The sequence below is a fragment of the Atractosteus spatula genome, chromosome 27 (assembly GCF_055471065.1).
Source record: "Atractosteus spatula isolate fAtrSpa1 chromosome 27, fAtrSpa1.hap1, whole genome shotgun sequence".
NCBI classification, from domain to species: Eukaryota; Metazoa; Chordata; class Actinopteri; order Semionotiformes; family Lepisosteidae; genus Atractosteus; species Atractosteus spatula.
Window position 1 is genome coordinate 10,512,243 of NC_142732.1, and position 24,715 is coordinate 10,536,957.

The 24,715-nt window shown below is 53.5% G+C and overlaps 1 protein-coding gene across 4 annotated transcripts in view; it reads left to right on the forward strand.

Annotated features, from left to right (window-relative positions):
- Positions 1-24,715, forward strand: part of dph1 (diphthamide biosynthesis 1) — an 89,482-nt gene that overhangs the window by 38,735 nt on the left and 26,032 nt on the right. For all 4 annotated transcript variants that reach the window (XM_088906718.1, XM_088906720.1, XM_088906719.1 and 1 more), the window contains exons 4-6: positions 3,143-3,264; positions 15,601-15,755; positions 18,177-18,298. In XM_088906718.1, the coding sequence (XP_088762844.1) occupies positions 3,143-3,264; positions 15,601-15,755; positions 18,177-18,298 (399 nt within the window). The remainder of the gene's footprint in view (positions 1-3,142; positions 3,265-15,600; positions 15,756-18,176; positions 18,299-24,715) is intronic.

Genomic DNA, 24,715 nt, shown 5'->3' on the forward strand with positions numbered 1-24,715 from the left:
CTTGAAGTCAGAGGTTTGGCTCCAGACCTCCCGGGCTCTGGTTCTCCAGGAAAGTGCTGTTCGAAGTCGTCGCAGCCAGGGAGAGCAGAAGAAAGACCGGAAGTGGTGGTAATATGCAAATTGCTGTTCCAGTGTTTTGACGTTCAGAGGAAACGTTGGGGGGGGGAGTGAAAGGGAGCTCCTCCAGACGAGGCCTGGAGTAGTTTATGCGGAGTGGCTGGTGTTAATTGGGCCGTTAAGCAAGCGGAGCGTTCGTCAGACATCGGGTCTGATCCGCGCACGTTGCCGTCGGAGCAGCGGAGCGCGGGATTCTGCCGCCAGGAAGGAACACGGGGGCTGCTAATGAAGAGCTGGAGCAGCGCCTGGCGGGTCTTGAGGAGGGAGAGAGCAGCCGGGCCGGAGCTGGGGGGGGGCTCTCCCAGGGTCCAGCAGAGGAGACGCTGGGGAGGGAATGGGTGGAGGGGCAGGGGCAGGGAGGGATGGAGAGAGGAAGGGAGCGAGTGGGGCAGACAGCAGCGCCTGTATCTCTTCGCTCTTCGTGCCAGACTGGGCTATTAATAACTCGCTCAGCCTGGCCTCAATATGTCTGCGCCTCCACTGGGCTGCTTTCAAGCAGCACTGGCAGAGTGCTGGGGGAGCAGGGAAAATAAATGACAGAGGCCTTCTGTTTCTTATTTATATTTTTACCTCCCTATTTATTTATCACGTTGCTTGAACGCGCGCTTCCTCCGGCTAGCAGCCCGGGCCGAGAGGAGACATTACCGGCGCGGTCCCACCTACCGACTCAGGATTTTGGGACGCCTGCTTTCTGCCTCCCCAGCTTTCTGCTCTCAAAGTGACTACCTCCCCCCTCGCCATGGTTGTCAGGACGACCAGCTCCCCCCACCCCACTCCCCGCCCTGTGTGGCTGTCAGGGCAGGGGTGGTGGCACTGAAAACGCTCTGCGCTTCAGGCACGGCTCCAGTGTCTCTCTAGAGGCATCGCTCTGGTCAGTGAAGTGTTTACATAGGTCTTCAAGCCAAATCGTAGAAAATATAAAGCAGAAACACAGATCCGCCGCGATATTTTTTCATCATGACTTATTGTCGAAAGAAAATATTGCAGCTGGCTTTTGTGAACTCCCCGATCTTGAACGCATCCCTGAGGAAGGTTGGTCTCCTGCTGAGGCCCTCGACATCTTTTCCTGCCACAGGCCGTGCCGCTGTTGTCCCAGCGTCGCATGGTCTTGCATTGCCCTGTCGGAAAAAACGCCTCTTCCCGAAGCTGGCATGGCAAAGCCACTGGCACGGTTAATCCTGTTCACGCCGGTTGATCTCTGCGCTAAACCCGCGTCACGTGGCTTGAGGAAAACACCGGGGCTTCGGAGCTCAACCGTTGAGTTGGAATCGACAAAATGGGTTAATCTGTCCTAGCAGCCCTTCAGAAAGCCACGGTTTTAAGTGCCGCGAGTACGGTGAGCTGCCTGAGTCGTGAGGATCACCTGGTTGCTCTCGGCGTGATTGAATTCCTGTGCCTCTTGCCCTCATCCTCTCTGTGGCGACTGTTGTCGTACGGCCAAGCCTGCCCCCCCCATGGGGCCTCCGGCGAAACCCAGGTGGGGACCTGCGATCTCCAGCCCACCGGACCTTCCTCTCTCCCTCGGGAGAGCGGGATTTCATGGATGAGGCCCTTCTCTAAAACAAGCGGCTTATCTCCCTTCTCACGGCGGACTACAACATGCGCTGGCCCCTGCACAGCTGGCACAACTCCCTTCATTACAGCGCTGAGCGCTGAGCCTGCCAGCGACCTAAAGGCACCGCGGGTAAGCTCACGGCCACTCTCCCTGCCATTTCATTTGATGTTTCGGTGTTTGTTAAGCCCTTCGCCGTTTTTCACCGCTCAGAATTACACGTTAATGCAGTTATGTCGCGTGTCGGTTTGCCGTTCCCAATCCACCTTCGCCTGATCCCACTTCACCACGCTGGAGCTGGGAGTTTTTGGGTCCAGGGAAACGCCTCCCACAACTCCCTGCTCCCAGAGCCTGTTTTGCAATGCTAATACGTCCATCAGCTGGGGAGAGGCTGCAACTCTACCCTTTGTTGTGCTGTCTGATGGTCTCTTTTGCCTCCCCGATAACGCACTCTGTTTTCCTTGAGCTCCTGGGTTCTGTTAAACCACTGTGGCATCTGTTTTCCTAATCCGGATTTGCTCACCTCTGGGATAAGCATAATGCTGTGCAACAAACAGAGCGAAAAAAATGATTTTTTTTTTCCTACAGACGTATATAATTCATCTCTGATAATCTGTTAATCCAAATAAGGGCTGTACAATACAAATATGCTTTAGATATCGACGCGCTCGGCGTTTCTTCCTAAAGGCTGCGGTGGTCGTTCAGACCTCGGGCAGATTACGGTTGCCCTGGAAGACAAAGAAATTAATTTTAATTAGAGCTGGTAATTAGGTGCTAGCGGGGATAAGGCTGAAAGCTTTAGAGTGGAGCTCGGCGTTTCCTCTCATCTCATCTCTAAAAGTCTCCCTTTTTCACGAGCGATGCTCTCTGGACACGGAGCCGCCCTGCGTGCGTCTCGCGCCTGAGTAGTGGCCCCCCACAGCGGGGCGATCTTTTAAACGGGGTTTGTGAAAGGTCACGTATGGGCAGGGGGGTACCGGGTGTCCTCTTCTCCTCTTAGGAAGTTTGATTTATGCGCAACAGGTAATGCATTCCCTCCATTACGAAGCTAGTGAACATAATATAGCTTGAGCCTTTCCTCCCTGCTAAATGAACCCAGTTTGTATGGGATGTAACACCTGTAACAGCAGCGTGAGTGGTTTCTGAGCAGAATTCAGCTCTTGCAAAACCTGTTCAAACAAACGCTGCACCTGTACCTTGCTTAGCTTTATCTGAAGTTGCTCATTTCTGAAGTGTAACATCATCTTGATTTTATCGCCAGTGCCAGCCTGGCCAGCCGGCAGGTCAGACGTAGTGAGCTCGCCCGCTGGCCGCTGGGTCCTGCCGGTCAAAGCCCTGCCCCTAAAGGGTTAACGCTGCCAGCCCAGCCAGGCACGGTGTGGAGGGCAGAGCTGCGCTGGCGGGGGAGACAGGGCAGGGGGGGGTGGGGGCTCCTCGCCGGCATCAGTGGTTTATCTCTGGCTGTGTCCCCAGGTTCACGGGCGCAGAGACGCTGGTGATGGGCGACGTGACGTACGGGGCGTGCTGCGTGGACGACTTCACCGCCCGCGCGCTGGGCGCGGACTTCATGGTGCACTACGGCCACAGCTGCCTGGGTGAGTCCCCCCCTTTCGCTCTTCTTGCTCCCCCCCACAGCCAGATGGGCTCAGCACAGGCCACAAGCCTGAAAGCAGAAAGAGGGGACTGCAAGCCCGAAACAGGAGGCACTTCTTTACCCAAAGGGTTGTGGGAGTATGGAGCAAGTTACCCAGATATGTTGTTGAATGCCACAGTTTGGCGTCTTTGGAGAAACGACTGGATGAGATCCGTGGATCGTTAATTATTAACTTCCAAACAGGCTTGATTGGCTGAATGTCTCCTCTTGCTTGTGACTTTTCTAAAGTTCATTATTGAACTTGTTGTCTGAACAACAGTCAGATTCCTCAGTGTAGCATCTGTGGCTTTTGATCTGCTTTCAGACTTTTGTCCTTGCTAAGGAAGGACTGTTTTTAAACTTTCACTGCTTCCCCCCCAGTAACTGCAGTTACTGTACTTTTACACCATTGAAATGACAAAGACGACTCGGTGTTCTGTCTCGTGAAAATGTTCTTCTTGCGGTGTAGTTCTGGACCAAAAAAAAAAAACCCTTGAGCAAACTTTGGTCAGCCTGAAGGTGCGCAAAGACAGTGGGAAGATCACATCTGAACAGGAGAAAAAAAAGATTATTGATATTTCTAAGTTTAGCTGAGGTCAAGAAAGCTTTGCAGAGGAGATCAAAGCCTAGCAAGGCTTGTTGTTCTGGTGTAAGGAGGGGGGTGCAGTGTGGTTCTGTTTGTGTTTGGGGTCTCTTGCTGAGCAGATTATTGGAGAATTGAGCCAGCAGCACGAAGGCGCTGGCCTGGGCTCCTAGTGGTTGGGTGCCCTTTCTCTGCCTCAGCAGGTGAGGAGTTACTGCTGTCCCTGCTTCCCGGGCTGTGATGATAGCCGGGAGACCTGCCAGAGCTCCGTTCCTTGTTTGATGAGTTCATGGCACCGTGTGGGACTCGTAGTTTGGACACCTCCAGGTGCAACACTGCAGCAGCCTGCATTCAGCTCCTTTTGTATACCTCCAGTCTCTTGTCTGGAAACTTTACATAGCAGTGTAATGATCGTCAAAATTGATCATTTTTAAATTCGGGAGGCCCAGAGACAACCCCACAACAAGTGTCTTGGCATTTATAGTGCATCATCTCATCTCCATCATGTATCCCTTGCTGTGCATCTGTGTCTCTCCCCCTCCATGTCCTCCTCTTCCTCAAATCCTATTCCCTGCCATCATCGCCCACGGTCTTCCAGCAGAAACAGTCACAACGACGTTCCTGAGCCTGGCGGTATTGTGTGAGGGAGAGTGATCTGGGCTCACCCGGCGCTGGGTCACGTGGTCTGTAGTCACCCCCAGTCTTGCAGAGCAGCGGAAGACACCCTGCTAGGAACTCCTCGCTTTCCTTTCTGTCTGGGTGACAGAAGCCACCAATACAAGACCCTCAAGATCAGGCAGGTCTGCAGGTAGAGAGCATGGAGCACCGTGCAGCTCGGCAAGGTTCTGAGATGAGTTAATTACAGAGGCGCCCAGGATGTGAACAGAACCTCATTCACGCAACTCTGCAGCACAGCCATTCCCGAGAGCTTTTTCTACATCGCATATAGCAACAAACACCCATCTGTGTCCCCAAGCAAAGACTGGAACGCGGTGTCGAGGAAGAGGGATGCAGGAATTAATGTATTCGAATGTACATTATTCTTAGCAGTAGGATGCAAACCCTTAATGTCCGCTTGCTTACACACATTGCACATTCTTCAAGGACCGTAGTCGGCTCAATAAAAATGCTGAGTTCCAGCTGCTGGCTGGAAGGAAAATAAAGTGTGACTACACTGCAGCTGCAGACTTCAGGAGGCTGCTTGCCCCCTCTTGCTCCTTTGCTTGCATGATGCCTAAAGTCCAAGGACCTTGTCCAGCCCTCTCCTGAAGGATCCCCGGATTGGCATGAGCAGCCTGGGGGGGGGGGGTCTGTTCCAGGCACTTGCCACTCTTTGTGTAAAGAAGCGCCTCCTGGTTTTCAGCCCCGAATGCTGTAACCCCCCGTCATCTGCACGTGGTGTTCCTTTAAGGCCAGGAATGCGCCTGGTGGCTCTTTGAGCGTGTTCCAGAGCTGAGAAATCCACGTGTGACGGGAAAGGTTCCGTTCCTCCGCTGTGTGAGGGAGGGAGCGGCTCTGTGCGCGCGGCTCGCAGTGGCCAGCTGCAGCCGTGGAATCGCCAATTACCTTTGAAGTGCTGCCAATCGAGTGGCAGCTCGGGTGTGCTGCACGCGGACGAGATCCCTTCCCCCCCCCCACCCCGCCCCTGCCCCCATCCCCATCGCGTTAGCCTCCTCTGGCGTGGCGCGGGATGAGACCCCCGATCCGCGGCCCTCGGAGCCAGACCTTTACAGAGGGGCGCTTTCCGCCTGCGCTGCACGTGAAATATTTAACTGGCTTGCCTGCGATGGAGGAGCCCCCGGGGGCCCAGGCAGACAGCGTGCCAAGCGCTACAGCTCTCTCTCTAATTGCTCCACTTGTGTTTGATGTTAGGTGGGTAGAGGGGCAGGGGGAGGCGGTTGAGATAAGGGGCACTTGCACCTTAATCTCTCTCTCGCAGCGCCCCCCCCGCCCCAATGCCTCACTGCCCCATTGACATGGTGCGCGGGGGGGGGGGTGTTAACCCTCTGCTGGCTGACGAGACAGCGGTTCGGAGTGGGTCCCCGTCCCGGGAGCACAGCCCCGGCCCAGCCTGTGCCTCTCAGCCAAGGGATAAACTCGGGTTCTTAATATTCGGTAAACAAGGTTTTTCCGCTGGCAGAAGCCGAGCGCCTCCCCGGGACCGCATTCCTCGGGTGAGAGGGGGGTCCCCACAGCCGCGCAGCCGCGTTTGAATGACGCTTGCGGGATAAACAGTGGCTGGCAAGCGATCAAACAGTCTGTCGGCCGGGGCCGGCTTCAGATCCTGCTGTTTGAGAGCAGCACGAGGCTGCAAACAGCTCGTCTCGGCAGTTTAATATCCAGGAGAGTCTAAATTTCCTTGAAGGAGCCCACAGTCCCGGGGGCCACGACCACCTGACTCGGGAGCCTGTTCCAGACACCCACCACTCTCTGTGTAAAGAAGTGTTTCCTGTTCTCCAACCTCAATGAATTCCCTCTTTGTCTCTAATTGTGATCCTGTGTCCTTGTTTCCCTGCTGATTATGAAAAACTCCCTTGAGTTAACCCTCTCAATACCCCTTAGCAGATTCTTGCAGGCTTGTGCTCTCAGCCTGCTTTGTTCTGGAAAATATTCAGCTCCTTTAACCTGGCCATTCACAACGGTCCCCTAGAAACCAGGAATAGCTCTTGTTGCTCTTATTTGAACTGTTTCTAAGGCATTAGTACCCTTTCAGTGGTCTCTTGACCAGACATGAACACACTGTTCTAATTAAGGTCTTGGTTTCAAGTGCACACTTTGTGCTTTATGGCCAAGCATTCTGCTTGCTTTCCCACACTGTCATGATGGAAATCCAGAAGAAACTGCACAAACACCCTGCGTGGGTCACTTCGCACTTTTCTACGTTCCAATGTCATTCACCGTCTGCCCTGCCCACGGGTTTCTCCCAGCCGCTCTGCAGATGCCCTGCTGCTGGGTCTGTTGGTATCGTCTGTGAACTTATCTGGTTGGGTAATGGTACTGGAGCCTAAATCGCTGCGGCAGGTCAGGAAGATCTATGGGCCTAAGGAGGATCCCTGAGGAACTCCCCTGCTGACATGTGCCAGAGTTCGAGATCACGGCCTTTCAGGTGATACAATGTTTCCTGGTTCCTGTGTCCTACAATACCGTGGAGCCCCCGGCTCTTTGTTTGAGCATTAACCCCCCATCAGGGACTGGTTTGCTTGCCCTCCATTACTATAGTTGATGCCCGGAGCCCTTTCCCATCTGCTCAGTCTCAGGACTGTGCAGATTTACAGGGCTGGGCACTGGAAGAAGATTTAGCAGTAGAATTCCAATCGAGAGTCGGGGGTGGGAACTGCATGGAAGCTGAAGATGGACGAAGCTGCAGACTGGCTTGCTTCCTTGCCCAGTGTGAGCTGACCCGTTCTGGTTTGCCCAGACTCAGTTTGTCCTCCTACGCAGGGGTGGGGTCGGGGGGGTGTGGGAGCATTCCTATTTCACTTTTCGACAGGCAGCTGTCGCTAAGAAGGTCTCGTGTCTGGGCCGTCCCGTGAGGAGGTGCCCTGGACACGGTGACACACGAGCGGTGTTTCCAGGACCTGGAATCGGACCTTCGCTGCCGGATCCAAGCGCCGCTCCAGAGAGCGGCTCGGTTCGGGGTGCTGTGGCCCCGTGCTGCCCGGTCGCGGGGAGACGCTGTGGTCCTGTGGGCACAGGACAGGGCAGACGATCTCTCTCGGGCTCTGAAACGCTGTCCTGTTCCCGGACCCTGCCCCCGCCCTGCTCTGAACACTTCCCGGCCGAAACGTCAATAGGGGTATTACGCCATATTGCTATATTGGGGACGTAACATATCTGGGGGCTCATCCGGGCTCTGAACCCGGGACCTCTCGCACCCCAAGCGAGAATCATACCCCTAGATCCGATAATCCGGGTCACGGCACCATATCTCTAAATTAAGTCTCTCTCTGGATTAGTTGATTGGTTGAAGAGAGCGGTTTTAAAGGCCGGTACGGGACGTCCTGTGGGGGTGGGGGGGTCGGAAGAGAGGTGTAAAACGTGCGAGGTGTCGGATTTGTTTCCTCAGCTGTGGTGCAGGTTGGGATTGTTGTGACACCAGTGTGTTTTTGTTAGTTTTCCGTTGCAGCTTAGTTTAGTAAAGCGTGGAAAGACAGCTTGCGGGAGACTTTTCTTTGGCTTTGCCAGCCTGTTCTCGGGAGGCAGGTTTAGCGGGTGATGCGGCTGTCGAAAAGTGTAGTTAGTTGGGGGGGGGGGTTTGATTCACTTACCCCTGTGTTTCGTTTTTTACTTCCTAGCGTTTTCCTTTATCCTACATGTAGTTGGGGGTGTATTTCCGTCCGTGAAACCCCGGCTCATATGTTTAGTCCCCATTCGCCCCTAGACTGAGCCATATTGGGGGCGTAACACCGGTCATTAAAAAAACACCTGCTGTGGCTCTTGGTTCTCTCCTGTCAGCAAGCTAGGCCTGCTTTGTCATTTTTGGAGTGTCTTTCTCTGGTTCCTTGCAGCGTTTCCTAAAAGTGTCTTGAAAGAGCGTCTCAGTGTGTTGTTACTCTGTGCCCCCCCGCCCCACACACCCCCCCACCCCTCCTTCCCCGGGCGTTTGCTTAGCGCCTGTCTCTTGTCTCTGCGTTGCCACGGTAACGGCAGGGCTGGCCCAGATACGACTACGAGGAACTTTGAAGCCCAAACTTGCGGTGCTGCTGCTGCTGCTGCTGGAGCCGTGTGACAGAGAGAGGGGAGGGGGGGGGGGGAGTAAAAATAGCTTGTCTTAACCCCCTCCTCGCCGGAGCCAGCCCAAGCCAGGCCGGCCGGCACGGCTAGGACCTCAGGCCCAGAACCGGCAGATCCTGGCCTCCAGCTTGCTTTCTGTATCGCGGCTCGATTGCCTGACCGACCCGATTATTAGGAGAAGAAATCAAACCTGTCAGGGTGCGACGCTTGTGAAGTTGCCCGTCCCTGCCCTGCAGCCTTGCCGCAGAGTGGGCTGCAGTGTGGCACAGTGTCACCTACGGCTCTACAGCTCAGAGCTGCGTGTGTTTCTGCAGTGGCCTGTCTGTGGACCGTCCTGCCTCTGAGCACAGGACAGCACTGCACATTTCAGGGGGAAGTAGGGTGGAGCGGTGGCTCTGTGGCTCAGGATCTGCGCCTGCAGCTGGAAGGTTGCTGGTTCGAATCCCGCGGCCAGCAGAGGAATCCTACTCCGTTGGGCCCCTGAGGAAGGCCCTTAACCCCAACTGCTCCAGGGGCGCTGCACAATGGCTGACCCTGTGCTCTGACCCCCAGCTTCTCTCCCTGTCTGTGTGTCTCATGGAGAGCAAGCTGGGGTCTGTGAAAAAACACATTCCTAATACAAGAAAATTGTATTATGCCAATAAAGTGATCTTATCTGTCTTCCACAGTGTAGGGCAATGCACGGTTGCACAGTGTAATATAGAGCAGCACTACACATTAAACTGTAAAACAGTATTGCACAGTATTTGCACAGTGAATTATAGAGTAGTGTTACCCAGTGAGTTGTAGAGCAGCGCTGAGCAGTCTCATGCTGGGTGAAGCAGGATTGCTCAGTGAAATGTAGACCAGCATTGCATCCAGTACAGGAGGAAGCAGTACAGTGCGTGTAGTAAAACCATTCGCCTCCCACTGTCTCCCGTGTGTCATGCCCAGCATCAAGAACAGTCAATACAGCGGACCGAGACGTCACAGTGCATCCGCCACTTCTCCCTGTCCCTCGTGGAGGTGTCCCCGAGCCAGAACTCATCAGGACAATAAATCACAGTACAGTGCAGCTGAATGCCTTGCAGTGCAATGAAAGCCATTCCCCTGCTCCCCAGCCAGCCTGCAGTATCCGGCCAGGAGAATTCCTGGAGGCTGTAGCTGCGGGCTGGTGGAATCTGGGCTGCTTCCTGACAGGCAGCTGTCAGACGGAAAGACGGGGCCTCCGAAGGACGGCCTCTCCGCCTGGAGCTTCGGAATGAGATCAAGGCTGCGCGCTCCGTCCCCACTGTGTTTCATTAGCAGCACCGTCTCCTCTCTGTTTCCTGTTCAGCACGTCTTCCATCCCCCTGCTGCTGCGCGTTTCCTCGTTGGCTTCTTTTGCTCGCCTTCCATTTCAACCCGGCGTTGGCGTGATCCGACCTCGCTGACGGAGAAGAAGAGGCCCTCGTACCTCACAAGCCTGCCTTTCACCCTCGGAGCCCTGCGCGGCCGAGACAGGATTGCGGCTGGGGCCGCCCTCGGCGATTCGTGGCTTTACGGGCCACTAGGTGTGGCTGAAAAATGGAAAATATTGATTCGGCCCCCGCGTTGACGCGCGCACCCGGCCCCGTGTCTGGAGTGGAGGTCACAGCGGCCCTAGGGAGAAGGGAGGGAGGAAGGTTCGAAAGGAGAGGAGGCCCTTTGGCCTCACTTATCCGCTCTGATGCAGCCGTGGCCTGAAGGATCCCAGGGATCCCGCGTCCGTAAGCTGCAGTGTGCCAGACACCTACAACTCTCTGTGTAGAGGCTTGGCTGTTACTGCTGGTTCTAAATACACGTCCTCTAATTTTACTCTTGCCTCTCAGGGTCCCTGTTACAGTTTTTAGTCCAAATGAAAAAAGGATTTTTTCGAGCCCTGAGCCCAGCATAGAGGGTGTGGGTTTAGGTCTGGAGAACTTTTTGCCAATGCTTTGTAGCGTTTTGAAAACTAAAAAGATACAGGTCCTTTAATCTGTCAGCATACAGCTCGGCATTATACTGTCTTGAGACATTGAGTCGATCATATAATCAGTTTTGTATGTATATAGCGCCTTTTCATGGTGAATGCCGTCTCCTCGTGTTGCTTCAAGTAACAAGTAAACAGTTCTAAGTGTCATTGAACCATTATCTGTGTTGCACGAAGCCATAGCAATAATCACCACCCTGGTGCACCCTCTGGGCACAGAACACACAGCTGTCTCTTGTGCCTGTCCAGTTCCGAGAAAGAGTGTATACCGACGCAACAGGTTCTCTCCCTTCAGACTACAAAACTCCTTCCTGACAGGAGCTCAGAGTGTCCTGATTGTGCGAGAGAGGAGATAATGTCACCGTGCGCCAAAGCACAGCACTCTCGGTAAATCTCCTGTTGGGTTCCGTAAGAGATATGGGGGTCGCAATCAATCAGAAGCCTGAGCTTGTTTTTTATGTGTCAGTGTGCAGATCTTTTTTTCCCCTCCTGGGTGAAATTTGCCAAGCTCTCGTCAGAATGAGAGAAATGGAGCTGTGTGTCCCGACACAGAGGGAAGGAGATGGGTCTGAAGGTTAAGGGAAGAACGCCTGTCCTCTGTCACAAGCCTCTCCTCCTCCACTCTGCTCCTGTTCCTGTTCTCCAGCACAGCTCTCCAGTGAGGGCTTTCCCCGGTCTGTAGGGGGCGCTATAACAGGTGACCCTCCCCCCCCCCCCCCCCCCCCCCACTCCCCCAGCTAGATTGCAACGTAGCATCTGTGAATCAGTCTGGCAGTTTAAATAAATCTCATTCAAGCGCAGCAGAATTGTCCTTTTCCTCTGCTTGAGCTTCTGTGTCAGAAAAATAGTCCCACAGAAAGGGGGCATTTATTCTCTAACACAAGCACAGTGCATCTGGCTCCAAAGCAGGGGGTTCCAGGTGCGAATCCTGGCCACAGAGACTGCAGAGATCGGTGAAGGGGGGAACCTTTGATTCTGTTGAAATGGGGGGCTTTTGGTGGTGAACCATCCTCTTATAAGGGGGTCTTTGTCCCAGGCAATGTCTGTGCTGGTTTCAGTCTGATGTTTTCCATGTGCAGCTGTGTATCATACTTGCACCTGTGAAACGTCTCTGGTGATGATCTTCACCGGGATTGATTTTAGGTTCCAAACACAGAACGTTAAGGTTAAAGGAGAGCATCTGATTTCTTCACAGCTAAAAATAATAGTGTGATTTTGCCGAGCGACTTGTACATTAGTTTGTGTTTTTATTTTTTGTTTTTGCCAGTGAGAGTTTTGTGAGTCAGTGTTATTTGTCTGTGCTGCAAGACTGCATCGTTTCTGACGTTCTTTCGTTAGCGCCTGGCTTTCGCACTCGGGAGAGCCGGCGACCCCGTGCGGGCTTGACGTTGCCAGAGCAGGGGAGGCTGGGATGGTAGTTTACTGGGGCAGGGTCTTGCCTATGTCGGAGGTATTAATATAGGTATTAACCTAAACATCAGGTGGGCAGCTGCATCAGCATGCGTAGGCTGCAAAGGAACAAGTAATCTTGTCTATTCCATGCTGAAAAAAAGAAGACAGAAAACACAACGTCAAGAGACACCTGAAGAAGGCTCCACGGCCGAAACGTTGTGTTTTCTTTCTTCTTTTTTTCAGCATGGAATAGACCTATTACTTGTTCCTTAAAATAAACATCTCCTGTTAAACACGGGAAAACTGCAACCTTTATGGCTTCTGCCGCTCGTGATATATGAATGACCACTGTGCACGCGCGTCTGCGTGAGGCCCTGCGCCAGACGCCGATGTGTTTGTGCCTGCTCCCCTCCGTGCTTGGTGTTGTGTCGCGGCTGTGCGGTCTCAGAGGCTGCTCGCCCCCAGTGTGGCGGGACCCCACTCCAGATGCGTAGAGAAGGATGACCAGCAGCCGCAGCTTCATGCGCACTGAGCACCACAGCGAGGGCACTGCATTTCGGTCAAGAGTGGGGGAAATTCGGAGCCACACGCACCCTCCTGCCCTCTGATTGATCTCGGGTGGACGTTCTCTTGTCCCATAGCGGATAGCCATGAGGCAGGGGGGACTAGGCTGAGCTTCTTGCCGAAACTCAAAATAGCGAAGGGGTTATAGCGAAATAGCGCTGTAGTAAGAAGAGGAGCCCACGTTCAGGAAGCACGGCGAAAGCCAGGCCTGTGTGAGAGTCAAACCGCGGCTCAGATGGGGAAGCTACCATATCATTTTGATTAAGGTAGTGCCATTCAATCCAGGATTCAGACAGAGAAAGTCAGATTAATATTCTGCAGGTTATTTATGGTATTTGGGAGCGACAGGCTGCTGCGTGGATGAGATATTGGAGATATTGATTTAGCATTTCTTGCAACTCCATCGGCACTGCAGGCAGGGAGTCTGGGGGGGGTCAGGCTTTGTGTTGAGAGCAGGGGTCCTACACTCCATCAGAGGCTGTCAGGAGTCGTACAGGCATGTGAGAGAACAGCCGTACCCCTGGGAAGTCACCTTGCAACCTCCAGCTAACTCACTGACTACTGAACACACGGCAGCCCAGCACACTGACACTGAGCTACTGAACACACGGCAGCCCAGCACACTGACTCTGAGCTACTGAACACACTGCAGCCCAGCACACTGACACTGAGCTACTGAACACACGGCAGCCCAGCACACTGACTCTGAGCTACTGAACACACGGCAACACAGCACATTGACACTGAGCTACTGAACACACGGCAGCCCAGCACACTGACACTGAGCTACTGAACACACGGCAGCCCAGCACACTGACTCTGAGCTACCGAACACACTGCAGCCCAGCACACTGACACTGAGCTACTGAACACACAGCAGCCCAGCACACTGACACTGAGTTACTGAACACACAGCAGCTCTGTACCCTAACACTGAGCTACTGAACACACTTCAGCCCAGCACTCTACTGAGCTGTTGTATACACTGCCTCCCAGCATTCCGAGTTACTGAGCACTCTGAGCAGTCCAGCACTCTGTGATTCTCTAATGTCCCTACCTGAACACACTGTAGCTAGATGTGTATGTCAGCCACAGTGAGTTACTGAACACACTGCAGCCCAGCACTCTTGACACTGAGTTGCTATATTTGTCTGAGCTGTCTGTGCCAAAATTCCAGATCTCTCGCCCTTTGATGGAAAGTCAGTCTGCAAATCTGAATCGTTTTCTTGAGTTTCCCTCCTTAAGTGTAGCTCTGCTAACAGCCCACACAAGGAGTCTGACACTCAGAAGAGTAGCTGTTGCATTGTGTGTGTGTGTTTCTTCCTTTGCTTTCCTTGCTAGGCTGGCACTGCTAAAGCTGTGGTTGTGCTTTAGCAGATCAGCCCAAACAGCAAACGTGTTGCATGTGTGTGCTGTACCACACTCACGTGCATCCATGATCATTGAGCAGCAGTGTCTGGAAGTGCGCAGTGGGGGAGTGTGGTCTGAGACCTGTGGAGCTCACTCCCACAGTCACAAGGAGAGACGGTACCCCAGTGGGCACCGAGGGTACAGATGGGCGCCAGCAGAGCCATTCACCATGACACCGCTCAGAACAGTACTTCAAGGTAGTGTCTTTTCAAACAGGTGAGCCTAACTTTTCAAAGTCCCCTCCACCCGGAAAAGCAGGGCCAGCCTTTCAGCTGCTAAACCCCCATAGCACCGTTCGGCACTACAGCTACAGCTCTCTGATGAAGGAGTGCTCAGTGAAACATGAGCTCTCGGTGACACACGAGTGTAGTTAATAGTAATAACACTGATTATGCTCGGTGACCTACAGTGTGCCGACCTTTTATGAGCTGCTCTATGGACTCGTGTGGCCGATGGCGTCTTCACACCATCACACAGATGCTTGTTAAGCCCAGGGATTGAAGCTCGAGTCCCAGACCTGCGGTCGATGCCTTCTGTTCTGCTGTTATTCAGATAATTGTAGTGACTAAGTGTTCTTCGCTATGCTGGCTAATTGGATCGGTGTGCCTATTGATTCCAGCGTAGTTTTCCTCTGCTTTGTTGTCGGAAGCAACTGACAGGTGTGTTGTTTTTTTAGAATATCATTTTTTTGCCCTCTCTCTCCGTCTCCCTCCCTCTCTCTCTCCCTCGCCAGCTCTGATGCATTTCAAATGGGCTGTGAAATGAGTGATATTAATAATAATTATATGTCTCCTCTCCTTACGAAATAATAGAGGTTTTGTGGCTCACCATTCACTGAGCCTGCTGTGAGAGCAGTTCTCCACAGCTCCGAGCTTTCAGATGTCTGTTCCTCCATTACCCCAAACACACAATAACAGTTTTATACAGTACATACTCAAAATAACACTAACAGCAGCTCTGACGCACAACGCACTCGGACAATAACACAAACACCAACAACTTCTCCCATACACACAATAGCAGAGACACACGATAACACGCACTCGCATGCTCCCTTTGCATTGAAACTGGTTGCAGTCACAAATCCAGGTTCCCTTCTGGGCTGGTGTGGATTACCCTGCGTGAGCGGCCTCAGAGCTCTGCTTTTCTAATGCCCGAGAGGGGTGGATGACAGGATATGAAATGAGAGGCCATTCGTCTGACCCATCAGTTGCTCTTAAGTAATTAATTGACCTGATGATGTTATTGTGAGAATGTTATTAAGATGTTATTCAGTCCCTTCTTGTCATATCCCATGGAATGTCAACAGCATGGCAGGGCAGCCTGTTCCAGACACCCACAACTCTTTGTGTACAGAAGCACCTCCTGTTTTCAGTCCTTTTCTGCATAGACCAGGGCCCTGAATTTCCTTAAATTGCCCTGTAACACCCAGGACTGGCCACCCAACAGTTAATGGGAGTGTCCTCTAAATCCTGATACTTGCAGACTAGTGCAGGCTGTATAGATGCATTTTATCTACTTGTATTTTCTTCAGAGGTGCTAGCAGGTTTGAAGTGTTTGGCACAGATCTGTCTGCTGGCTGGGTGTGTTTGTTTCCATGGGGCTCTCTGGCCTGTGCTGAACTGGAGCCGTCCCTCTCTCCACAGTCCCCATCGACTCCACGGCCGGCATTAAGATGCTCTACGTGTTTGTGGACATCCAGATCGACACGGCACACTTCCTGGACACTGTGCGCTTCAACTTCCCCCGGGGTTCCAGCCTGGCGCTCGTCAGCACCATCCAATTCGTGGCCGCTCTGCAGGTGACCTCCCACCTCTGACCTCTCACCTTTCTGTCTCCTCTTCATTGAAAGCCGCAAAATGATTTAATGCTTTGGAGCCTTTTCAGGTTTTGTTTTACAACCACATTGATCCGCTTCAAACACACAGCGAAGTCTTACTACGGTATTCCTGCAGTGGACATGTCTTTACACACCTGTGTGACGGCTCTCCTGGTATTCAGATGTCTGCTTACATTTCAGAAGCACAGGACTGTGTGGGATAAAGACTGCAACTAAAACTAAAGTTTAATCTTGAGTTGTTTTCCTTTGCTGGATGCTTTTTATGTAACTTCTTTTATTTTTATTAATACCATTATTTTCCTTTGTCTCCGCGCTCCCTGTGCTATTTTTTGCTGCCGCTCGGTGACTCACGCGTGTGAGGAGGCTGTGTGTGCGCGCGTCTTCTCTCCCCGAGGCAGGGCATTCTGGGAGTCAGTGTTCTCACATGGCGGGTGGGCGGAGATGGGAAGCCGGGGAGGGGGCGAGGGGGGTCAGAGGGTCGCCCCTCTGGAGATCTCCTCAATTGGCCGTCTTGTGCAACGAGCCCCCCCCTTCCGCCCATCTTTCTGGGCACAGCACCAGGTTCTGTTCTTCGCTGGTGCCAGCGCTGGTTAATTTCTCTGCGAGCAGCCAGGAACAGCTAGCGAGTGAGGGCTCTTTAACTCTGTGGGGTAACAGGCAGTCCGGCGATAGTAAACTGAAGCGGCTCTTTGATTTACAGCCGCCAGTCACCCACTCCAGAGCCTCCTTCGGCAGGGCCTTCACAGAGGGTCTCACTCCTGTTTCAGAGCAGTCTGAACCGCTGCGGGTCTCCCGGGCTTGTGGGCTTGTTGGTTTTGTACGGCTTCATGTCCAGGTGTCCAGGACCTGGTGCTGGCTTCTTTGCAAGCAGAGTAAAACCCAAAACGACTCAGGCTGCCGCTCAGTGGGAGTTGGGTCTGGAGCACAGCGGCACGTGTGCCTGAGTTCTGAGGAGGTGTTTTTCCTGAGCCCATCTGTTCGTATTCCACTCTTTGATTTGTGGGTGGAGCTGTGCTGAAAGGGCCTGAGTGCCTTCGGTGTGTTGGAGGAGCTCCAGGCTCAGAGAGAGGGGAGAGAGATCACTTTATTGGCCCTATACAATTTCTTGCATGAGGAATTTGTCTTTTCGCATACTCCAGCTTGCTCTCCATGAGACACACAGACAGGGAGAGAAGCTGGGGGTCAGAGCGCAGGGTCAGCCATTTAAACGGCGCCCCTGGAGCAGCTGGGGTTAAGGGCCTTGCTCAGGGGCCCAACGGAGTGGGATTCCCCTGCCGGCTGCAGGATTTGAACCGGCAACCTCCCAGCTACAGGCGCAGATCCTGAGCCACAGAGACACCGCTCCGCCCCAGAAGCAACCCGAGCCAGGTCGAACCTCCTGATCCGCAGTCAGACGCGTTATCCATTGCGCCACTGGAGCTGTGAGGGAGTGAGGGAGAGGTTGAAGAAGATGAGCGAGGGCGAAGGGGAGGGGATGAGGAAGAGGGGTACAAAAGTCCAAACTGCTAATTACCTTCACCCAGACTAAAACACAGGAAGTAAGCTAGATGGGATACGCTGACGCATTACCGGTGTGAAAGACGGTCCGCAGGCTGTCGGGACTGCTGCACCTGACCCAGTACAGCCCAGTGAGCGTAACCTGGCCATGAAGGAGGGCCGCACAACACGTCCGGACCGGACAGGCAGGCCACCAGCTGGCAGCTCAGGCAAATCAGGACAGTGATGTACTTCCTAACACAGTCTCCTCCACACCGAAAACCTCCTTCCTAAAAAGATCAGTACAGATCCTTCCCAGCCGCCCAGTGGCCTCTCCCAGTGAGACCAGTGAGGGTGAGAGGTGGGACAGGGGCTGGCATGTGTGGGAGACAGGCAGGGAGGCAGGATGTTGCAGGGGTCGTCCCCAGTGATCTGCAGGGAGGACATAGGGGTGGTTGGACATGACTGACAGCGGGGTTGTGGGTAGGGATGACGGGGGGGTAACCGAATTCCAGTCTGCCTGAGCCCATCGTTAGCATTTTTAATTAGTCTGCCCATGGCCGGTGTTTGAAGCTGGAGGAATGGGATTGTGCTCCCAGCTGTGTGTTGGAATAATGAGTTGCGCACTTCAAAACAACAAAGAATCTGCTTTCATTTTGCACGTCCTCGTTAAGGCTCGGAGGATAATTTGGCTAACAAGGGCAAGGTCTTCGGGAGAGGCCAGCCTCTGACGCGCTCTCTCCAGCTGAGGGGGTCTGCACTCGAGCTGCTGGAAGTGGGGGTGACATTTACACAGATCTCTCGGTCAACTCGTAATGGACTGTCCAGCGGACACCTGGACTGCACAGGTGAGTTTTGTCTTAACTGGGCACGGGAGTGATGAGGAGTCTTTCTCTCTTTGCCCAGTCTGCGAGCTCAGAGCTGCGCCCTGACTATGACGTGGTGGTGCCCCAGTGTCGCCCTCTGTCGCCGGGGGAGATCCTGGGCTGCACCTCCCCCCGGCTGGAGCGTCCCGTCAGCGCGATCCTGTGAGTGCCCCCGTCTCCTGATCTCTCTTTCTTCTGTGTCTCTGGCTCCCCGCGGTTTTTGGCTGTGCTCTGTCATCTTCCTTCCTGCCTTCCCCCGGCTCCTGCTCTTCCTCCCGACTTCACTATCCTCTGCCTCGCTCACTCATCTCTCGTGTTCGTGCCGTCTCTCTGTCATTCTCGGTCACACGCCATCTCGCTCCCATTTTATCATCGATTCACTTGCCTGGTATCTTTAACACCAATCCACCAGACCTGGTGCCACATGGGGGGGCGAAAGGAGGCGTCGCCCCCTCACCTGAACTGCCCCGCCCCCTCACCTGAACTGCCCCGCCCCCTCACCTGGTCTCCCCGCCCCCTCACCTGAACTGCCCCGCCCCCTCCGTTGTGGACAAAAGGCTTTTTGAACACTTGCGCTTACTTAACTTGCGCCCTAAAAACCAGTTGCACTTTGCCAATGGTCAGATAACTACACCCACCCGCATTCCCAGTTACTGTATCGGACTGTTTGATGTGCAGGAGGACCGGCACCTATTACACAGTGTCTACGTTACTGGGTGTCGACATTATTACTGTCTTGTTTGCTCAGGTGGACTGATTCCTTGCAGTAGTTTATCCTTATACTTACAGTCGTTATATAACTAGGACTGTGGTTATAGAAGTTCCTGCTTCCTGTTGGTTTTACACCTGTTTTTTCTTAACGATACCTTGTTACCGTCGATGTAGCTGCACAAATGAGCTTGTGTGGTATTTTGTGGCTCCAGGTAAGAATAATTGTAAGAGGGCTGATGAACGTGAAACTGTGCTTCATCGCTCAATACCAGATGCCTCGTCGTTGTCTTCTGTCATGAAGCACTGATCAGTGGCATGGTGGCGAGATTTCACTTGGGTAGTTACAACGGCTCCGTTTCAACCGAAATATCACCACCCTCCCTTAGAATTTCAGACACCCCCCTATAGAGTTTTCCCCTGGCGCCGGCCCTGCCATCCACTATCCCAGAATCCCAGGGCACAAGCGTAAGTACCCACCGGCTCACTGGGAGTACTTAAAGCCAGCCTACCTGGGACGGTGGGAGGAAACTGGAGGAACGTGCAGACTCCGCACAGAAAGTTACCTGGGCAGGAATCAGTCCAGTCCAGAGCCAGAGCTGTGGTGATTTGTGGAATCCAACACTCACATATTTCACAACTATCCTGTCATTTCTGGACGTCTCCCATCCTGGCAGAGCTGTCCTGAATTTCTCAGCCAGACGGAGTCTGGGGGGGTCTCGGCCAGGAGAAGGAAAGGAGACGGGGTGGTGGAGTGGGTGGCGGCTCCGTCTCTCCATCTGTCTGTCGGTCCCCGGGAGGCGTGGCTCTCCTGCAATTAACACCTCGCCCGTCCCCCCCCCCGCCCCCCGCCTGCCTCCCCTGTGAGAACAGTCACCCGTGATGGATGATTCAGAGGCCCTGCAGTTCAATTCCACCGGTTTACTGAGTCATTAAGGCAGGTGATTAATTAGGTGCTGTCGCTGGAACCAGAACCCAAGTCCCTCAGTACCTGTTGCGGGGGGGGCACAGTCTGGGGCGCACGCTCCTGGGTGTGGGGAGGCTGGCGCCGGGTCTTTCCTCGTCAGCGGAGCGGAGCTGGTGCTGGGGATCTCCCGCCGACAGAGTGCGAGTTCTAAATAACACCAGGCTTTAAAGCCGTCAGCCGAGTGTTTTAAATAAAAGCCTGTTTTAGTGAGATTTATTTAATGAAAGCGTGCTGCTGCGCTCTCCCTCAGGTGCTGTAGCGATTCGCTGTGTCATAACTCACCCAGGAACTGCACTTTACATGGAAACTACCGTGCACTCACACAGACTAACACACACACTTTCTCACAATCTCACACAGCATCTCACACACGCACACACCCTCTCATCTCATGCACACACTAACACACACACAAGCACAAACCCTCTCATCACATACACACACTAACACACACACACTTTCACACACTCTCTCATCACATACACGCACTAACACACACACAATTTCACACTGTTACACACCCTCTCATCTCATACACACACTAACGCACACACACTCTCACACTGTTACACAACTTCTCATCACATACACACACACACTCTCACACTGTTACACACCCTCTCATCACATACACACACTAACACACACACAGGCACAAACCCTCTCATCACATACACACACTAACGCACACACGCTCTCACCCTGTTACACACCCTCTCATCACATACACACACTAATGCACACATGCTGTCTCACGCTGTCTTACAAACCCTCTCACTCACACACAAACACTGTTTTATACTCTATAACAAACCCTCTCACTCACACACACACTAACACACAGTCTCACACTCACACACCAGTGACCAGTGCGTGCTCTGCTGTTGTTTCTAGTGTGTACTCCTTCTTTGGTCAAACTCTGCCCTGTCCCAGGACACCTGCCTTCACACTGTTGGTCAGTCAGAGGTCCTAGGCTTCCCCTGTGGTCACTACGGCGTGGTCAGTGGGCGGTGTGGCTGCTCGGCTTGTGCACTGCCCTGAGCTCGAGTGGGAAACCCAGTGATTGGCGAAGCCACGTTTTGAACTTGGGAAGAAAGCAGTGAGTGAACGCTGAGCCTGTATTTCCACAGCGCCTGGTCTGCAGGCCCTTCCACTGAGCCACTGAGCCACAGAGCCCCAGCAGAGCCCCGGCCTGATTCCGGGCTGGCACATCTCCAGCCTGCTCTGTAACCTCCACCCATGGCTGTTCTGATGAACTAATTGTCTTAATGAGCCCTACACTTTCCTGCAGGGTTCCTCTCCGTGATTCAGCTTTTTTGCGGTCCTGCGCCTCGAATCGAGCCGGTCCTTCGCTTCGGCAGCCGTAACAGAGCTTGAAAGAAATGCCGAGAGCGACCCGCGGAGATGATAACATAATCACAGCAGCGGGGTTCGACGGTGGCACCTGGGTGATTGGAGTCCAGTCCCCTGGGGCCCAGAGCAGCGCTCCAGCACAGTCAGGCAGACACGCTCGATGTGATACAGCCCTTTTAATCACATTTTAATAGAATCACTGGGACTGGGAAACCTAAATGGCCGGCTGTTATAGTAAACTGAGGGCAGGACGTTTAAGCAAGAGACAGTTGAACAGCACGAACCCAGGAGGAAGCAGGCAGGTTGCAGGGGAAGATGGGTACAGACTCGAGCACCCCGAGTCTCAGGAGGGGGCGTGAACAGCAGAGCCCCAAGAGGGGGTGGGGGAGAACCCAAAGTCACTCCCCAGTTTCAAAAACTTCATCTGGCCGCATGGAGGGTGAGGAAGGGAGCCATGTGCTCAAATTGCATTACAGATCAATTCTTACAGTCTTACCTTTCTCCTGCCGTTCATCCAGTGAATTGTGAGCTCTGGGGTGCTGTGTTCTCTAAAGTGAGTTTGCGTTGTGCATTGCTGCTAATTTCGATCTGGACTGCAAATAGCAAATATGGTTTTGATGAAACAGATTTTTGTCGATTTTTTGAAAATTTAACACGGGTGGCCTGATTTCTGTTAGTGCTGGTAAATACCAGGACTGGCATCTGGAAAATCCATCCATCACCCACGGGGTACCCGTTCATCACACACACACCCCCGCACACTGGTGCACCCATTGGCAACATGCAGACTCCACACAGAATGGTGTTCGAATTGAACCCACGACCGAACTGTGACGCCACCCATTTGGAAAATCCTTGGGCTTGTTTTTCTTGTTCATCAAAGCTGTTTTCCACATGTACGGGATGCCTTGTTTTGATCTGCAGGCATTATTTAAAAGCTTGTGATGGGATAAAGGGGACGGCATCAGACAGCCAGGCTCCCTGATGGGATTAGAAGGGTTGGGTAAGTGGGAGAGGGGATTATGCAGCATCCTGCACCTTGTGACCATCTCGAATGCCCTCATGCTGCAGGGCCGAGATAGACAACTGCTGGAATTAAGGGTGAAGAGGTGGCAACTCACAGGGGGGTGTTAGTCTGCTGCAGGAGAGCCCCCCCAGCCCCCCGCTCAGGGCCTTTGAGATGCAGGCAGCGCCGAAATCCCAGGGGAGGTTGCGGTGTGAGAGAAGGCGGACGGATTAACAAGGCAGACTTTGATGAGGACTGGCTGGGGAGGGAATCGATCCCACCTTCATCACAGCAAGGCGCCGGGCCCTGGGCTCCCCCCTCGGCGCCGTGGATACCAGCTCCCACAGGCGTGTCTGGGTGGAGTCAGGGTCACGGTCTTTGCTGTGCTTGTGCGCCCTCCTTTTTATGCTTGGCGTTTTGCGTGCTGCGAATTTTAATATGTGTTAGTTCTACGCACTCGCACAAGCCCACCCTTGGGCTTGTGTCTTCCTCAGGCCCGGCACACTCTTTCACAGAGCGCAAACGCAGGGAGAGTGACAGCGCTGTCGAGCTGTGTCTCTATTTATATCTCCGGCAGAAATCTGCAGCTCATTTGCAGGTCCTCAGATCGCCGCGCCTCGCTGTGGCACGGTGCGGCGAATTTGCCGGCTCTCAGGCCTGCAGGAAGGAGCGGAGCCGAGTTCCCTCTCCAGCAGGCTGCGGCGAAATCTGGATTGAATTTTCTGCCACTCGGACGCAGCCCAGCAGGTCTCTTAACTCTCTGCTCCAGGCTTATATTAAATTTCCTCGCACTCAAATCCCCAGTTGTCTCCTCTTCAATATAAAATCACTGCCTCTCCTGACTGACACTCCTGTTAGCTGTCCAAAACAAAAAAAAAAATCTCATCACCTTGCTCTGTGGCAGAGGGAATGCGCTTCTGTTTGGTCGGAAAGCCAGTGGAAGCAGTGTACCAGCATACCCTACTCAATTAGCTTTGGAATTGGAAACCTCCACAGTAGAGATTGCCTGGAGTGTGCGTGTTCCCTGGCTGTAGGTGGGCATGAATGAACTAGCACAGTGTGGCAGCATCTGTCTGTCCTAGTCATACAGCAGGCAGTGAGGGTTTAAGTCTAATATGGCCAGCCTTGCTCAAGGAGGGTGCCAGGGGGACACATCACTTACTCCAGCCCAAGCCCCTTAATAGCCTGGCAGTTGTGCAGATCCCTCTTCCTGTGATTTATAGTGTCAATATAATGCAGACAATATGGACGTTCAAAGATCTATAAATTTTAATTAAGCCCTGACAGCCCTGCCTGACGGGCTCCAAGCTCCCATCCATCGCCGGTCGCTCAGTGTTCGGTTGTCATGGTGAACCTCCGGAGCGTCAGGCTCAGCGTCTTGGGATCCCAGGAGAGGGGTGAAGTCTGGGGCACCTGTGCGGGGGTCTCGTCCCTGCCTGTCCCACGCAGATCAAAGCTCTGCAGGAAGCCGCTGGTCTGCTTGTCTGTTCCGAGGGCTGATATATTATGCATTCAGTGGGGCAGGCAAGCAGATTGTTCTGCAGCTCCTTGGAACTATAACAAGTCAGTCCCAGTGTGAAGGGAGGTAGACAATAGGTTCAGCATGTGGAGCTCTCCCAGCCCCGTCTGTTGCCCTGCTGGGGTAATTAAAGCCCAGCTTTACCCTTCTGGGGTCTCATCAGTGCGGCTGTGCCCTCAGACCCCAGCTGTACCCTTCTGGGGTCCCATCAGTGTGGCTGTGCCCTCAGGCCCCAGCTGTACCCTTCTGGGGTCCCATCAGTGTGGCTGCCCCCTCAGACCCCAGCTGTACCCTTCTGGGGTCTCATCAGTGTGGCTGCACCCTCAGACCCCAGCTGTACCCTTCTGGGGTCTCATCAGTGTGGCTGCGCCCTCAGACCCCAGCTGTACCCTTCTGGGGTCTCATCAGTGCGGCTGTGCCCTCAGACCCCAGCTGTACCCTTCTGGGGTCCCATCAGTGCGGCTGTGCCCTCAGACCCCAGCTGTACCCTTCTGGGGTCTCATCAGTGCGGCTGTGCCCTCAGGCCCCAGCTGTACCCTTCTGGGGTCTCATCAGTGCGGCTGCGCCCTCAGGCCCAAGGCCTTTGCCGTGGAGATACAGGGGTGTCGTTCTCCATTGCTGTGCGTTGCCTGACATTCCACTCCAAGTTCCCAATTAACTTAATTGGGGCTAATTAACAGGCCTAATTATTTGATATACATTTTCCTCTCTGGTGTTTTGAAACATTTCACAGCTAACTATACCCTGAATCAGTTGCATATTCTAAATCATCAAACCTTGGGAAAGAAAAAAAGTCACACAAGTCCAACTGAGCAAATAATTGGTTCAATTAAGTTAATTGAGCAGCTGAAGTTGGAATGAAGGCCCTGAGCCCCTCGGTAACTGCATTCTGCAGCGCTGTTATTCTTTCATTGGAGAAGTTAGAACAGGGCAACCTGGCAGAACAGTGGTGCAGACCACTGATTGATGCCTGGACATCTGTCCAGTTGGTTCCTTTAGGTTTCCCACAGTACTTTGTCCAGCTCG